Genomic DNA, 15,399 nt, shown 5'->3' on the forward strand with positions numbered 1-15,399 from the left:
TTTATACACAACAAATGGACTTTCAAGTGTAAACGACACCATCCCATTAACCTGCAAGGACTCAGGAAATCATACTCCCAAGAATCTTTTCTCAGGAATTTACTTGATTTTGAGCTTCAGACACCAAAACAAGTAGAGACATTGGCCAAATTCCAGTGGTTAAGTATTAAATAGTCAGCTACTTGTAGAACTAAGATTCAGTGTGTGTCAAAAAAGAGCAAGCATATGTGTTCTTTATGTTCTGATAATGTGGACAGAGAACAGCAATAGAGATGGGAGAAGGAGAAAGCTCATGCTATTTTTTCCCCACTTTTTAGAAAACCCTATTGATGATGGTATCATGTTGTTCCACGGAGACTGTTGTATATATGATGTGGACTAGAAAAAAATGAATAATTATGGTTCTTCTATTTCATTTGCCTTTATGTCCTTAAGATTCATGGTATTAAAGAAAAACACAGATGTAAGTTTTAGTAAAAACTCTTCTGATTCAAATTCAGGAATTTGATTTAGAAGTATCAGTATGAACACACACACCAAGTTCATACTGATATTTTCAGTTCAAATTTATTTCAGATTATCTATCTATATCTGTCTGTCTGTCTATCTATCTATCTATCTATCTATCTATCTATCTATCTATCTATCCCTAGTGCTCAGAATTTGGTCTTGAAATACCATTTCTCACTTAAAAATTTACAAAGCAAAGCAAAACAAAAGCTCCTAGAGAAATGGCTTAAGGTCTGAACAGAAAAAATTACAAGATGAGCTTAGAACATCTCGTAATATCAGATAGCCAAGAAGCTATCAAAGCCACTAGCTTATATGAAACTGCTGGAGTTAGACAAGAAACGTTCAGGAGCCAACTTGAAGAGACTCCAACTGGCCACAGATGGGCCAATTGGAGCTTTAATAATGATAATAATTGCAATGGAGTGAAACCCTTCAAATATGTTTAAATCCCTGAGTTCAAAATAATATTAAAAAAGACCAGTTGGTCACCTTTGGAGGATGATAGGGAAAGAACTCATTATCCAGAAAATAAAAGGAAAAATCAAATATTTCTTTTGCTTTTCTTATATAAACTGTGCCACCAGGTGACTGAAGAGGAGACAAGGGAAAGCACCTCTTTATAAAACCATGCCAACTAATCAGTGGAAAGTAATGACAGTATTAAAATGTCACCACTTTTCAGTCCTTAATAAATTAATAGCTCTAGGCATCAAGCATCGATAGCTGTTAACATTACAGAAAGACAACCAGACATTAGGTGCCTCTTGATAAATGGATACAATTCCACCTACAATCTTTCCTAAGGGATCAGACCTGATTCCAGCTATTTCTGGATATAGCTCTGGATCTAGCTGCCAATTTGCAGGGGATTCTGAGGACAGAGGAACATGTTGAACTATACCAGGAGTGTGCAGCATCCACATTGTGGGCATCTCTGCACATCAAATAGCCAAGGTTCTTCAGCAGGACCATGGAAAGAAGAGTAAGGGATGAAGGGGAGACATGTACATTCAAAGAGACCTAAAAAACAGAGCAAGTTTAAAAAATGGGTAAGACTAACTGTTCATGTCTAGGAAGGTATACTTGGCTGATAAAACCATAAAGAAGTACACTGAAGCGATTTCTGTAAAAGTCAGGAGACTTTTGGAGAAGGGATGGGCTGAGTTGGGATGAGGAACATGGAAGCACTTCTAGGGTAGCTTAATAGTTTCTATTTTTTGACCTGGGTGGTGCTTACAGAGTGCTTACCTTACAGTGATTCAAGAAACCATATTTGGTGTGGTTTCTGTATTACGGTTTTATTTTATAATACATAGTTTTATTTTTTTAAATTTTTATTGTTATGTTAATCACCACACATTACATCATTAGTTTTTTATGTAGTGTTCCATGATTCATTGTTTGCGTATAACACCCAGTGTTTTAAAAAATAAAATGAAATGTCCTCAGAGACCCAGAGAGTTTAAAGAGCCTTTGGGAGCCTCATGGTTATTTCTAAACATGTACATTTCCTCGGTCACCAAGAACCCAACAGTGTATAACCGACATTCTCCTAAGCCAAAGGCTCTAGCCCAGGCAGAAAGAGCAGCAGAGCCTCTTTCCCTAGCAATGTGGCTCATCACCACTGCACCCCCAGCCTGCATCAGGGTGTGTGTGTGCCTGGATGTGTGTGAGAGGGTAGGGGGGTAGTGATGAAGAGAGCAATGGAAGGTGTATACATAAATTGCTGCACTGAGGATAATTCACTTATTTAAGAGAAATATATTTAGAAATATATTTTAGCATTTTGAATCAAGATAACAGTAAACTATTAGGCACAAACAGTCTCTGTTAAGATTGTCACAGATATTGTGGGGAAATAAATATCTTTTTGGGGGTGCAGTGATAACATTCACAGGCACCAGCAGCCCCTGTGCATCCTCACAGGTGAAGCTTCTAAGGCTCTCCAGGTGCCCACATCAATTGTCTTTGGTGCCATTTTGTTTTCCGGGGCACTTTGTCACTTTCCCTCACCCTTCCAGGTGAAGAGCTCCTTTCTGAGCTCTGAGGTCATTATTCTCTGCACCCCTAAGCTCTAGGACATGAGCATGCTAACAATGGAGAGACTTGAGGAGTACCAAGGGCGCATGTGGTAGGACAAGGAAAGGATCAGACTGGGAGGCCAGGCCTTGGGCTCTAGGCTGGGTTCCATCATTAATTAGTAAGCATGTGAATACAGCTGATTCATTTCATCTCCCTGTGCTCGGTTTTATCATTTGTAAATGGAGGGACTTGAGCTATAATCTTTCTAAAGTTTCTTCCAAATAACAATCTATTATTAATTGAAAGAGTCTTTGGCACCAAGAAAGGAAAACACATTACCAAGTGTGACATCACCAAGATTATGGTCATTAGAGAAAAGCACTTGGCTAAGAGTTAGCATGTACAAGTTCTAATCCCAGCTATGCCCTTAATAACTGTGTATTTAAAAAACAAGTCCTTTATCTTGCAGAGCCTGTTTCCTCATGCTAAACTGTGAATAACACTCATGTTTTAAGACTTTAAATGTCAGTGAAAAGGCAAATTACAGACTAGGAAAAAAATATTTGCAATTCACATACCCAATAAAGCCTTATATTTAGAATATATAAAACATTCTCAAAACAAATCTAATTGGAAAAGGGGCAAAATTCATGCATAGACATTTCACTGAAGAGGATATACAGATGGCAAACGCATGAAAAGATGTTCACCATTAATAGCCATTATAGAAATGCAAATTTAAATCACAATGAGTTATCACTATGTACCTATCAGAATGGAAGACTAAAATGGAAGGTAGTGATAACAAACATCAAATGTTAGTGAGGATGCAGAGAAACTGGATTATTCATACATTGCTGGTGGGAATGTAAAGTGGTATAACCGCTCTAAAAAACAATTTATCAGTTCCGTTCAAAACTAAAAATGGATCGACCATATAGCTGAGCAATTGGAGTTTGGGGCAATTTTCCCAGATAAATTAAAACTTATTTCCACACAGTTACTTGCATATCAATGTTCATAGCAACTTTATTTGTAATAGCCCCAAATTAGAAACTACCCAAATGTCCTTCGATGGGTAAATAGTTGAAAAACCCTGATATATCCATACCATAGAGTACCACTTAGTAATGAGGTGAAACCCACTACCAAAACACACAACTTGGATAAACCTCAAAAAAATTATGCTAGGTGAAAAAAAAAAAAGCCAACTCGAAAGCATAGCTGTAAGTCAACTACTCTGATACTGGTATACTGGAATTAAACAGTTGAGTAAATGAATGGCAGATGATGAGAACCGGGTTTTTGTCTGCTGGAGTGGGAGCTTACAGATAAGCAAGAGAAGAAGGCTAGAATGATCATGTAATTTATTACAGTTAGAGATAGTGGTTTAGACTCATGTTTAGCTTAATAGAGATACAGATGGTTGCATTTAAAAATACTTATATATAGTGTACATGCACAGGTTAGTATACACGTATATATTTCCTTGCTTTGCCAGCTGAGAGGGCCAAGAAGTAATGACATACTAAGAGCAATATGCAAACCCTAGTGCCCATATCTTGGCTTCTAATACCATTCTTTAATAAAAGGAACTTAGAGCCTTAGAGAAATGATTAATTCTAGGACTGGCACAGGAAATACACAAGATGAGCCTGGAACATCTTATAAACCCAGAAAGTAAAAAATGCCACCACCACCCCTCCTCCCACCAAAAAAATTATGCACATGCAATGATATGTCAAAGAAATATAGGAGTCAATTGAAAGAATTCCCAATGGCTATAATTCTAATAATTTAAGCCACAAAATAAATCAGGTGGTATTAGAATATAACCTAGAATATAAAATCAATATCCACGAGTCCATATCAATATAAATCAATGATTAAATAAATGAATATGTGGGTATAAAAGACAAATTCTGTATGATTCCATTTATATGAGATATCTAGAATAGTCAAATTCAGAGAAATGGAAAGTGGAAAGCCTCGGGCTGGGGAGAGGGGGAATGGGGTGTTGCTGTTAATGCATACAGTTTCAGTTTTGCAAGATGAAAAAGTTTTGGAAATTAGTTGCACAACAATGTGAATTATACTTAACATGACAAGTTTGCACTTAAAAATGGTCAAGATTGGTAAATTTTCTGTCATGTGTATTTTACCATGATTAATTTTTTTAAAGATTAAAAAAAGACATTTTTGGAAAAAAATGGTAGAATCTAAAGTCTGTATTTCAGCTAATAATATTGTTCCAAAGTTAATGTCTTAATTTTGATAATTGTACTATGGCTATGTAGGGGAACCCGGGTGGAGGCATTAAATAGAACCCTGTACTGTTTCAGCAACTTTTCTGTAAGCCTAAAATTATTTCAAAATAAAAAGTATAAAAACACCCCCACTCTTCTGTGCATAAGGATTTCAAGTAATATATAGATACGCAGCCCTGAAGGAGAGAAGCATAACTCTCCATTTCTTAAGTGTGGGTTCTGTGTAGTGAGTTCCTTCCAAAGAACAAAGTATGCGAAAGTGGGGGGAGAGGGGTGAAAGCAACTTGCCAGCCAGGTGGTCAGGGTTAAAATCAGCAGTGATGAGTCTTGATAGTATTACACTTCACCTCTGTGGTCATCTCTCAAGAACATATGACCCCAGTCTAACCCAACTGAGGGACATACATGAGGCTCATATCCCTCAAAATGGTCAAGGTTATTAAAAACAAGGAAAGTCTGAGAACCTGTCGCAGCTAAGAGGAGCCTGAGGAGACATGACTAAATGTAATGTGGTCTCCTGGAAGGGATTCCAGAACATAAAAATGGATGTGAGCTAAAAACTACAGACATCTGGATTATATATAGTTAATAATAATGTAATAATTTGTTTCATTAATTGTGACATAGATCCCACACTATACTGTAAGACGTTATTGATAAGGGAAACTGGCCTTATTACAGGGTCTATGAGAACTATCTTCCAACTTTTCGTAAATCTAAAACTATTCTAAAAATAGACTTTATTTTAAAAAGGCTACATATTGCACAATTCCATTTATGTAACATTCTTGAAATAAGACAATTGTTGAGCTGGAGCACACATTAGTGGTTGTCAGGGATTACGGCAGTGAGGGAGGGAGCGGTCAGCAGAGGGAAATCTTTGTGGTGATGGTATGCTGACTGATGGGGGCGGTGTTTACACAGGGCCGTCCATGTGACAAAACTGCATAGATCTATGTGTGCGTACACACACACGAGTTCATGTGTAACTGGTAATACACTCTGTGAACTGTGCCAGCGTCAATGTCTTGGCTTCGTTATTATACTGTGGTTGTATGGGATGTTGACATGGGGTGGGGGAGGCAGTTCGGAGACTGTTGCCGTGGACTTATGTGTATATTCCTGAGCATCCTCCCGGGAAGCTGTAAATATTTCAAAATCAAAGTTCCCAAAGTCTTTGGAATATTGGAGACCTTCTGAGACATCAGACGTCCACTAGCTTAGCAAGTTATATTCATGGGGATGGGATGGGACTCTGACACTACCTGACATGTTTGCACAGGCTGGTGTCTGGTTGTGTTAGGATTCTCCAGAGGAGGAACAGAACCAATAAGAGACTATACTTCTGTACAGAGAGAAAGAGAGAGAGAGGTTGATTTTTTATAGGAATTGGCTCACTTGGTAATGGAGGCTGGGAAGTCCCACAGTCGGCCGTCTGCAAGCTGGAGGCCCAAAAAAGCCCGTGATGTCCTTCAGTCCACACTCCAAGGCCTGAGAACCCAGGGAGCCGACGACATGAATCCCAGTCAGAGGGCAGAAGATGAGATGTGCACTGAGAGGTTCCATTTCCGCAGTGAGGCACAAAAGGAGAGGTGAATTCCCCCTTCTTCCTCTTGTTCTATCCAGGCCCTCACGGCACCAGATGAGGCCCAGCCACACCGGGGAGGGCAATCCACTTAACTCGGTCTTACTGGTTCAAATAATCTCACCTGGAAACACCCTCACACACATGCTCAGAAGCAGTGTTTCATCTGGGCAACCTGCAGCCAGTCAGGCTGACACATAAAATGAACCATCACGTCTAGTTTCATTGTTTTCTTCCAGTTGGGGATGGATTTAGGGTCTTCTGGAGTAGTATTAACGAACGCAGCAAGGGAAATCTTGGGAGACGGGTCTTGGGGATCTCAGGGGCAAGGTGAGAAGCAACAGCAAAGATCATCTCTACCTTCCAGAGATGCACAGATCTCAAATTTTTAAGCTTTGTTCTCACAAAATCACTTTTGTGAGAATGAGAAAAAGATGCCTACCTGGTGAAGATGCCACAGCAAGGATGCACGGCTTCACAAAGACTGTGCAGGCTGGATTTCAGCTCCTACTTTCTTTCTCAGCCAGGTCTGCTTGTGCAGGGCACAACCTCCACAACCGGACATGGTCGCCCTGGCTGAGGATTATACTCTGTCACATGGGGTATTATTAAGAACAGTAACAAAAGAGTGGTTTGAGAATTTGTGGGTTGCAGACATGAGACTTCCCAGAGGAGGTGGGGTTTGAATTGAACTTCAAAAGACATGGAGAAGTTGGACAGGTAGAGAATGGGAGCAGGGAGTTCATGATCTGGATTTGCTCGCATAAAGCTCAGTGAGATTTTTGTCTTCCTTGTTCTTCCTTACATTGTTTGGTACTTGGCAATGTGCAGATAGGGAAGAAAATAAGGAAAAAAGGAAGGAAAAACTTGATTATATATATATATAATATATATATCTCATGATTCTGTTTTTTTCCCACTGATCTTCCATACCCTCACATCCTTTGATCAGATTAGGATAGGATAGACTATGCTGAGGTGACAAACCCAATTTGTCATTGGCTTTACACAATGGTGGGGGATGAAAATGGAAACTCAAGGTGGGACCTGTTTGGAAGGCACAAAATGACGGCATTGGAGACTTTAGACTTGCAGATATCCTTGAGTTTAACCTCCCATTTCAGAGTAAGCAAGGGACACTCCAGTAAGTTTGGCACCTGGGCACAGAATTCTTTTAGTGACCAAGCAGAAATATATCCCAGGCTCTCGATTCCTATTTTACTGCTCTAGCCACTAAAAATGGGAGAATTACATTTTAAAATATCAAGCTTAGTAATGAGAGAAGTTGTGTGGTTTCTAACCCTTTTGAGGTTTTACTATTTCTAATTTGTTACTTTCCAATTTAGCATAGATAAATGTCAGTAAGACTTGGAAGCAGTTTTCCCTCTAATTAATTCTGTAAACAAAAGTCCTCATGACACTTTAGGAAGTTCACTGCCACCACTGTGTAACAAAACCCTGGCTGTGGGCATTTCCCATAAAAGTGAAAGTGTTACTGGTAACAGTGGAGACGCACACCCCAGTTTGCCCCCTTCCTGATCCCTTTTGCACCTGGTCATTATCTCATCCAGCCTGTAAAGAGCCTTCTGTGACCTTGGGCAAATCCTTTAGCTTTTCATATCCTGTTGTCCTCACTCCCTATCACATGCGTGACAGGTTAAAATTGTTAAAGTTGTAACTGATTTCCAATATGCCCACTGTGCTACTGGTGTCCTTCCCCCAGTACAGGCGGCGAGGCTGGTTTGTGCTCATCCCCTCAGGGCATGTATCTGACAGCAGAAAGCAGAGGGGAAAAGAATTAGAGCCTTTTTTTCCCCCCTGGCTTTTCTGTTTCAAATGCCTAGAAACTAGAGAAGTAGAAAGGACTGGGGCACAGGGAAACAATTTGGAAGGAAGTAGGAGCAAGATTTCCCCTCTGGGTTAGAAAGAGGACCCCTAGGTCTGGAACTAAGATTCTGCTATGCTGGTGGAATGGGGGCTTAAAAATTAATAATGTTGAGTTGCAGAGAAATTTAACGATATCTATTCCTTCTACCCACCTATTGGTAGACTGAGATTCATACCAGCCCCATGTGTGAACACATCCGACTTTCCCGAGAATCTTTGTCAGCACATTGCCACTCTGTGGACGGATTAAAACCCCCCAAAGATGGGCCAATCCATTCCAAGGCAACAGCTTTGTTCCTGCTGGTGGGAAGAGATTAGGGGCAGTCTGGGAAGTCATTGCTGATTTCAGAAATACCACTGGTCTAATGAACCCGAGTTGGAAAGAGGACTATATAAGGCTTTACGTTTTCCTGGTTCAGTGCAAGATAGTTGGCAGAGAGGGAAAGGAGGGCAATTCTAGTTAGAAGTTGCTGACTAAATTCTCTGAGTCCCAGGAGGCTACCTAAAGCGCCAGTGCCTGACCATCCTGAGGCTGCCCTGATAGCCTAACTCTGACGACTTCCATCCATTCCGCCAGACTTCCGTTATTCCACTGTGGGTGCTACAAATACCCAGAGTCCTAATAAAGGTCACAGCAGGTCCGATTGATAGTAGGGGATGAAACCTGCTCATGACATTTCCTATGTACCTTGTTGGCTTTTGAAAGTGGCACATCAGGTTAGATAAAGAAGGAAAATGAAAAATACATAAACGTATGTATGTTTACATACTCTCCCAGTAGAATGTACAAGTACTACTTCAATAGGGCTTTAAAAAAACAACTTTAAACACAAAATTGGAACGGAGTGGGAAGAGAAGAAAGTACCACCCTGGGGGCTCCCCGCTTCTTCTGAGACCCCATCACTCTTACCACATGCTACATTTCACTTAGAACTGCGAGTTGGTTTTTCACACTCAGGCCTTGTAAGTTCCTTCAGAACAAGGACTTCTTACTCCTGGCCCTTGTCCTCAAGGGTCTTGTTCAGACTGGTAGACTTTGGCTAGATGATCTATAACTGTCTGCGGTTGATTAACTAGCCTTTCCTATGACTCCAAACTTTAAATCCAGCCAGGGATCTATCCTTCAGATATTTGACATCACGGGATATTTGGTAAGAAAGCTTAATCCCCATCCATAATGTTCCAAAAATTTAGGACAGGATAGGTCTCCAACATTATACAACAAACTTTAATTGCTTTCAGCAGAGGTCTGACTGGTTCTTTGAATCAGCCATTGGCTTTACGTCCAGGTGTAATATATTCTGAACAGTAAACCAGTAAATCAGACTCAAATCTTGCCCCAAATGTACTTCCCAGATTCGTACAAGAGGTAGAAGTTTGGTTAGAATTTTCTCAATGATTCTATATCCAGTTTGTGTGAGCAAAGACCCCCCAAATACTCTTAAACTCCTTAGTGATGTGAACCAGATGTAAAATAAAACAAAAGAATTCACAACTCATGTTAGACTGAATTGAATGTCTTTAATTTCACACAATGAATAACATATGAATAGGATTAACTTTTTTTTTTTTAATAGTTAAGTGCTCTATACTGTGCTAACCTGATCTGGTAGCGAAAAAGACTGAGCTTTCTTTTAGAAAAAATGTTTAAAACCCAACATCTAAGACCATGGAGGAGCATGACAGTAAAGCATGCCAGATGTATCTACGCCTCAAATAACAGCAAGTCCGTGTTCATTTTAAATGTACAAAAATGCTTTATGAATAAAAACTGTTACAAAAAGAACATTTCAAACAATGTACAATTTTCTTGCCTCTATATTCAATAAAATACAAATACATTTTTTGTTCTAAAATATGTTTACATACAATCAAAGTAGAACATGCAAATTACACTTTAAAAAAGGCTTTTAAAAACCACTTATGAATACAAACTAAAAATTAGCCAGCACGACTTATAAGACAATCTTGTGCCCCATTTTTTCTTTTGAAATATATATATACATATTTAACACATCATGTGCATTTATTATTATTTAAGAAATAGATTTTTTAAAAAAGGAAGAAAAGAAAGACACCAACCTAGATTGGAACTGCCCTTCTGTGTTGACCGGTGGCAGCTCTTCTCAATCCTTCCCGCCCGCCCCCCCCACCGTAGTGTTTATTATACCTGGGGAAGTGGGCAATCGATATCCAGGAAGTTTCTTCCTTGGTTGATATGTGCTTCTAAGACTGTTCCCCAAATGACCGAGTCCCACGGGAGGGAAGACTCACCAGTGGGGCAAACTCTCCAAGAAACAAGAAGCAGAGGGAGCCTTGTATTGTGGAAAGAAACTTTAAAAAACACCAAGAAAATGCTACGGTATATTACAGTTCGAGTTTCTAGGCACTGTGATGACATTATCTGTAAGCTCTGGCATTTGGACCATTGTGATACTATAGGGTAGTGTTGAGAATAATGTCTATATTTATCTACTTTTACATGATGAGAAGGACTGAAAATCCTGCAGTGTAACACTTAAATGGCTTTTGAGGCATTTCGGCTTCTGCCACCCCGTCTCTCTCCATGCTACAGTTGGCATTTAAAGGCTTTGGAAATATATGTATAGACTTTAGACAGTTCCCAGGTAAATCTTCCTAGTGGTAGGGAAAAAAATATTCTCCAAAAACTCATTATCTGAATATTGTTGGGTAATAAGCTGTAGGAGTGGGATTTTTCTACTAAAGTACTAAAACCAAATCCTTTATGATCTGCATGTAGTACATCACCTTATATTATAATTCTGTCACCACTTGCTTATCGTATTTATAGAGCCAGCAATGTGCAGAACACAAATTCCGGCTGCCACGGAACGTGGCCTCCCACTCCAGACAGCAGCCAAGTTAACATGCTAATCCTCTGTCAGCCCTTAGTCACCTACTCTGGGCTGTCAGTGGCTGTTGGGTTCCGGTCCTGCCAAGTCACAAACCAGCCCGTGACATGCTCTCCTTTCTTTTGACCTATCTTCCTTGGGTTGTAGCCAGAGCCATGTTATTAGAGGAAGTTCGACTTTTGTATCTTTCATTTGAGATGAGGGGTTGAAAAGCAAGTGGCTCCTCAATCACTTAGGAAGGTGGATCAGAGACCCATCATCACCTACAAGGAGGCTTTTACATCTCAGTTTCATCCTTTGCTCACCCCTAATCAGACTCCCTATAAGTGGGTTCACACCTGCTTGTGGAAGGAAAGTATTCCAGAAAACAAAACAAAACAAAAACCCACCACCAACAAGAGATCTCTAATGAAATAATTTGTGGCGGTGTTTATGGAGTCCCATGCATCCCAAATGACATCTTCTCTAAATAAAAATGCAGCCCCAGAAGGCAGTGTTGACTGGCTAGAGACTCCCCGGTCCGGGTCAGGATGGCTGGGGTTCTCATCCTGGGTCTGCAGCGAATGAGAGGTGAAACTAGACTGGCCCAATGTTGAGCCTGGACAGGAGAGGAGAGGCTAACGGGAAGGGGTTACTTAGAGAACCAGGAAATGGTTGTACCAATGAGATGAGTTAAGTTAATGGAAGGTATAAGGAAAAGGAAAATGTCACATGACATTGAAGGGGAGGCTGGGCAGGGGAGAGAGGAAGCTTGCAGGTGCTGGGACTTGCTTCCTACCTTCCACGGGCTATTCAGCATGTCTCACCCTGGGTCCTCTGCAGTTTTCTCATCTATTCTTAGGGTCATAAGCGTGGAGGATTTGCATTTAACTCACATGACAACTGTAGAACTGAATTTACGAATAAGTTACAAGCCTGCTGTATCCCTCCAGGAATACTTTACCTCGGTCTGGAAATTCTAATGCATCCTTAAGTTATCTGAAATTTCTCTCCAACTAGAGATGTTAATGTCAATTAGGGGTTGGGTCTTTCTTTAAGAAGCTTAGAGAGTGGCAGCTCATTCCTGTCTGCAGGAAGATTTAGTCTACTCACAGTCTTGGTTGGGGAAATGGTACTACAATAGCAGAAGAAGGGCAAAAGAAAGAATGAAGGAACTGATTTTTCAAAGTCTGACAGGAGAGAACCCCCTTTATGGTTTAATTGGAATGAAAATGGTTGCTCTTTCATAGCAATGGTGGGGTGAGTGGGGCTAATTTAAATCTTCCTCTCCGGTGACTTTAGAACCACTCAGACATGGCTTGGGAATGACAAATTGAAAATGGCTGGTTTGATTTTGCTGTTCAACTTGTGTGAAATGCCAAAGGTCCACCTAGGTCACAAATGGAGTATCTATGATACAAGCTTTCAACTACAGGAGAATGCATCCCTTTAAACTTACATATTGCTAGGATTAAATGTGACTGACATAGTGGGGAGCAAATGATGTTAAGTCCAAGGTGACAGTGCAGAATAGCGTGAGTAATTTCAACCAATTGTTGGTGCCATGACAAAGCAGTGATGTTCTCAAGCATATTAACTTGGGATTTTTAAATTTACTTTCATAGATACCCCATCCCTTATTCTCCTGTGTTCCCAACAAAAATCCATCTCTCTCTAAGGAAACAGTGTTGTGTTCTGAAGTGATAATACAATTTCCAGCCAGCCCCAACTTCCTGTAAAGAAACTTAATTTGGAGGTAAACCAGATATTCTAATTCCCATTAGAAAACTGAATTCTGTCTCTCAGTGTCTCTCTTTTTATAATCTACCATGCCAGGTGTTTGATGTCTTGGGGAAGGTTAGGGGAGGAGGAAGGGAGGAAATTGAAAATACTTATTTGAAATTTCCACATCTGACTTTTAGAAAACATCTACGGCAATGGAGTAACTTCATATTCATTCTGAGTCTTCTTAACATGTTTTACTTGAGCTGTGGAAATGGGTGATAGAGATGGAATATCTGTCCACGCTAAACCGATGGCTAGAGTACAACTTGGATGAGAAATGTACAGTTGAAACTGACCATTTAAAAGACGATTTGTCACACACAGTTTGCATCCATGCAGACTGATAGATTTATAATTACATTATGTACAAAAATGTTTTAGTTTATTAAGGCAACCACAATTTGGATACTTTGTCCAAGGTGGCTTCATACAATTGGAGTGGTGATACCCTTTGAGCATTTTCTTTTCTTTTTTTTTTTTTCAAATAAGAACACTTACTCCCATTTTGCTTTTAAGAAATAATTATCAAGAGATAATGGACTTATTCTACTGTCTTTTTGTTTCCTTTTTTCAACGACCTATTATGATAGTTACTTGTATGAAAATTCACATACCAAGGCATTGCTAGACATTTGTCTTTCTGGTGGGTCTGGGGTTTCAGTTTTTGGTGATTTGTCAGTTATTCCATTTGCTGTGGGTTTATTAAAACCATTTTATTCTGCCTATTCTCTGCTGATATGTTTTAAGTATAAAAATAACCTGGTTGACACCCCGGCCAACATATCCTCGGCTGCTCTAAATCACTTATTAAAAAGGCTCTATCAATACTGAGTATCTGTCTCACAATGATTGGGATTCAAAGCCAAGTTCCTTGGGACAGCATGCCAAGGGTGAACATTACAACACACATAAAGTTTACATTATTTAGGTGTGTACCAAGGAAAAGAAGGCAGCAAGTAAGTTAATGAAAAGGTATATGGAAGTACAATGGGCAAAAGGAAAACTAGGAACTGACTACGCTAAATATCAGTGTGTGGTATAGAGGAGGCATACGGAAGAATGTGAATGCCTGTCTAAGGTTGCCTGTCACTAGAATTCCACCTTCTGATGACGAATCCATCTGAGAAACTGTATGGTTAACGGAAAGATTCAGGTCACCTGAAGATGATGTTGGTGCCCCAAAGCCTAGCCAAGCTTGGAAAAACCAAAATAAAAGTAAAAAACCAATTAAATGGAAATGGGTTACAACAAAGCCAGTCGAGAAATCTGCAGCTTTTCTCCCCTTGGAATGTTTCCTAATTGAGGGTGCTTCCCTTTCAATTTTCCTGGCCAGCAAATGCAATGGAATCAGAGACGCACCTTGGATGCAGGAGGTCAGGTGGCTGTCAGAGAGTACTACCGGCTCTTTCTCCTCCTCCTTGGTCTTCTGCTCACCTGCAAAGGATCGAGCCATACTGAAGTGCCGCGTGGTTTGGAACTGCTGTAAAGCATAGACAAGCTTCTTTTGAAGGCGTCCCCCTGCTTTGCTTTCCCAAGAGCTACTGATGGATCCACCCCGTCATCTGGCTCGATTGTGCCTGCCCAGCTTCAGGAGAGAGGGGCATCGGTGTCCCTGCAGTGTGGGATTCCGCCCCAGCCCGGCTCCCTGCACTCCCCAATATGTCAGTTCCCCCGGCCCCAGGTCCAGACGCCCAGACCCACCCTAGGGAAGGCCATCGCTCTCACTCCCTCGGGACTTCCTCTGCCTTTTGGCCTTCACCTCCTCTTCCTGGGGCAGGGGCTGCTGCGGGGGCGGCTGCTGCGGGGGCTGGGCGGGAGGCTGGGGTTTGTGTTTCCTCTTCCCTCCTCCTCGGGGGGTCTTGGGCAGGGGTGGGGGCGGCGGCGGCGGCGGCGGGGGCGGGGGCGGGAGGGGCGGCGGCGGCGGCGGGGGCAGGGGCGGCGCCTCCCGGGCCATGTGGATGACCGCCTCGATGGTGGCCATGATGGTGTCTTGGGTGGCCGCTGGCTCCAAGACGAGCGGGCTCAGGCTCGGCTTCTGCCCCCTCTTGCTGGGAAGGTCGATGCATTTTTCCAGCACCGGCATTTGGTCTCTGGAGTCCTCGTCGAACTGGGTGGGCTGCTTTCGGGGACGCCCTCTCCTCTTCTTGACGAAGTTGTTGCCTGTCTTTGATTGTCTCTGCAGCCGCTTGGCCTTCAGGATCTTGTTCACGTGGTCCAGGTTCTTCTTGGTGGACAGGATCTTGGTGTAGTTGCACATCTTGCGCACCTCGCACTGGATGGCCTCGATCTCCCGCCGCTTGAAGCGCTTTTTCAGGGAGGAGTTGGCTGCGGGAGAGGAAGAGAGAAGACTGAGCACTGGAGGCAAGCTGCCCCAAACCCAGCCTTGGCAGTGACAACTGGCACTGTATTTGGCTGTGAAGATTCTGGAGAAGCAATGCTGAGGATGTGACCCAGTATCTATTCTTCCTCTTTATGAAAATGGAAAATA

General features: G+C 41.4%; 1 protein-coding gene across 2 annotated transcripts in view; it reads right to left on the reverse strand.

Annotated features, from left to right (window-relative positions):
• Positions 1–14,613: 14,613 nt before the first annotated feature.
• The window catches only part of SETBP1 (SET binding protein 1), a 356,530-nt gene continuing 355,744 nt past the window's right edge, over positions 14,614–15,399 (reverse strand). For both annotated transcript variants that reach the window (XM_028098411.2, XM_088019447.1), the window contains one exon: positions 14,614–15,236. In XM_028098411.2, the coding sequence (XP_027954212.1) occupies positions 14,614–15,236 (623 nt within the window). The remainder of the gene's footprint in view (positions 15,237–15,399) is intronic.

Source organism: Eumetopias jubatus, unplaced genomic scaffold (genome assembly GCF_037043125.1).
Source record: "Eumetopias jubatus isolate StellerSeaLion01/CBP00866 unplaced genomic scaffold, mEumJub1_p1.0 scaffold_16, whole genome shotgun sequence".
Taxonomy (NCBI): Eukaryota; Metazoa; Chordata; class Mammalia; order Carnivora; family Otariidae; genus Eumetopias; species Eumetopias jubatus.